The sequence below is a fragment of the Thunnus maccoyii genome, chromosome 12 (genome assembly GCF_910596095.1).
Source record: "Thunnus maccoyii chromosome 12, fThuMac1.1, whole genome shotgun sequence".
In the NCBI taxonomy this organism is placed as follows: Eukaryota; Metazoa; Chordata; class Actinopteri; order Scombriformes; family Scombridae; genus Thunnus; species Thunnus maccoyii.
In genome coordinates this window covers 13,727,521-13,728,792 of record NC_056544.1, presented here as the reverse complement: position 1 = coordinate 13,728,792, position 1,272 = coordinate 13,727,521, and the positions used below count along the sequence as shown (strand labels likewise).

General features: G+C 50.8%; 1 protein-coding gene across 1 annotated transcript; it reads right to left on the bottom strand.

Moving 5' to 3' along the window:
- LOC121908289 (microtubule-associated protein 6 homolog) lies at positions 1 to 1,272 on the bottom strand (the record flags this gene model as incomplete). The annotated part of the gene is made up of 1 exon (XM_042428197.1): positions 1 to 1,272. A coding segment is annotated over exon 1 (492 nt), but the record flags the coding sequence as incomplete, so codon positions are not given.

Sequence of the window (1,272 nt, the reverse complement as noted above, 5' to 3'; positions counted from 1 at the left end):
GCCCCGCTCCTCTCTCTCCCCCCGGCCCTCCCCCGGCTGAGCCTGGCTGTGGTGGTAACTGTTCCCGGGGCTGTCCGACACACTGTCCGCCCTGCTCCCCCCGTTACTAATCCAAGGGAAATTATCCTTCCTGGGAATGGGCCAGGGTTTGAAATCCTGCTTGTACTGAGTGACGCTGGGGAAAGGCACGCCGGGCGGGTGGTAGTCCTCCCGGGGCTTGTAACTGGGCTCCTTCCGTGCCCTGAAAGATCCTCGGGTCCCCGGGCCATCTGCGGACGCCTGAGGGGAGCCGGCAGCGCGCGGGTCTGGGGTTGAGTAGTTATTCCCGGGTGCGCGCTCCGAGGCTGAGACCTGCTTGGTGACAGATCGCACCTCATGCTCGGCGATGTCCGAGTAGTTCTGGATGGTCAGCGGGACGGAGAGGTCCGATTTGTCGAACTGGTTCCAGAACCGAGCCAGGCAGCACACTCTGCTGATGCACGGCCAAGCCATAACCCCCCTCACTGTTTGACTTGTGGAGGAAGAGGATGAGAAGAAAGAAAGAAAAGAAAAAAGAAACAATCAAACAAAAAGAAGAGAAAAAAAGATCAAAGGTTACATTCAGACGGAGTGTCGCCCTCCATCCGCGTCCGTTTGTGGGAAGCTGAGAATGTGCAGAGTCCAAGAGTCCATGTCAGCAGCAGAGGAGCACCAGCAGAGATGAACCGGTCTGTCGGGGACCGTCATTGAATATTCTTCTCACGTGGTCTGTGATAGTGCCTCCACTATGCAGAGGAATCTGTGGCAAATTATTCTCCGCATCTCCAGCCGGATCCCGAGAGTCCGCATCGGTCTCATCGGATTCAAAACTGAAGCAGCCTCATTTTTTTTCTCTCTCCCCCCTTCAACACACGCATCCACTTGTACAATTAAAAATCTAGAGCCAGAGATGTGTAATGGCTACTCCACTTGCCATCACTGAAATGAACGCACCTTAATTGTTGCTTGTATGCTGAGGTTACATAATTATGATGCAGCGTCAAAACGTACAACATACAGTACAGGTTGGTACAGATTATACAACATAAACACACTAATTAGCTGAGACCAGCTGGAGAATGTGTGCAGAATATTTTTTCAAATGGCTAAGAGATGTCTCAAGGTTTGCTGTGTGTTGCATCAACCATTTTCATGGTCATGAAGTTCAAAGGAAACCTATATAACTACTACACTCAAAATTAGACTCATTGGTTACTTTTTACTGTAAATCAAACGGCACAACAGATTTCTATA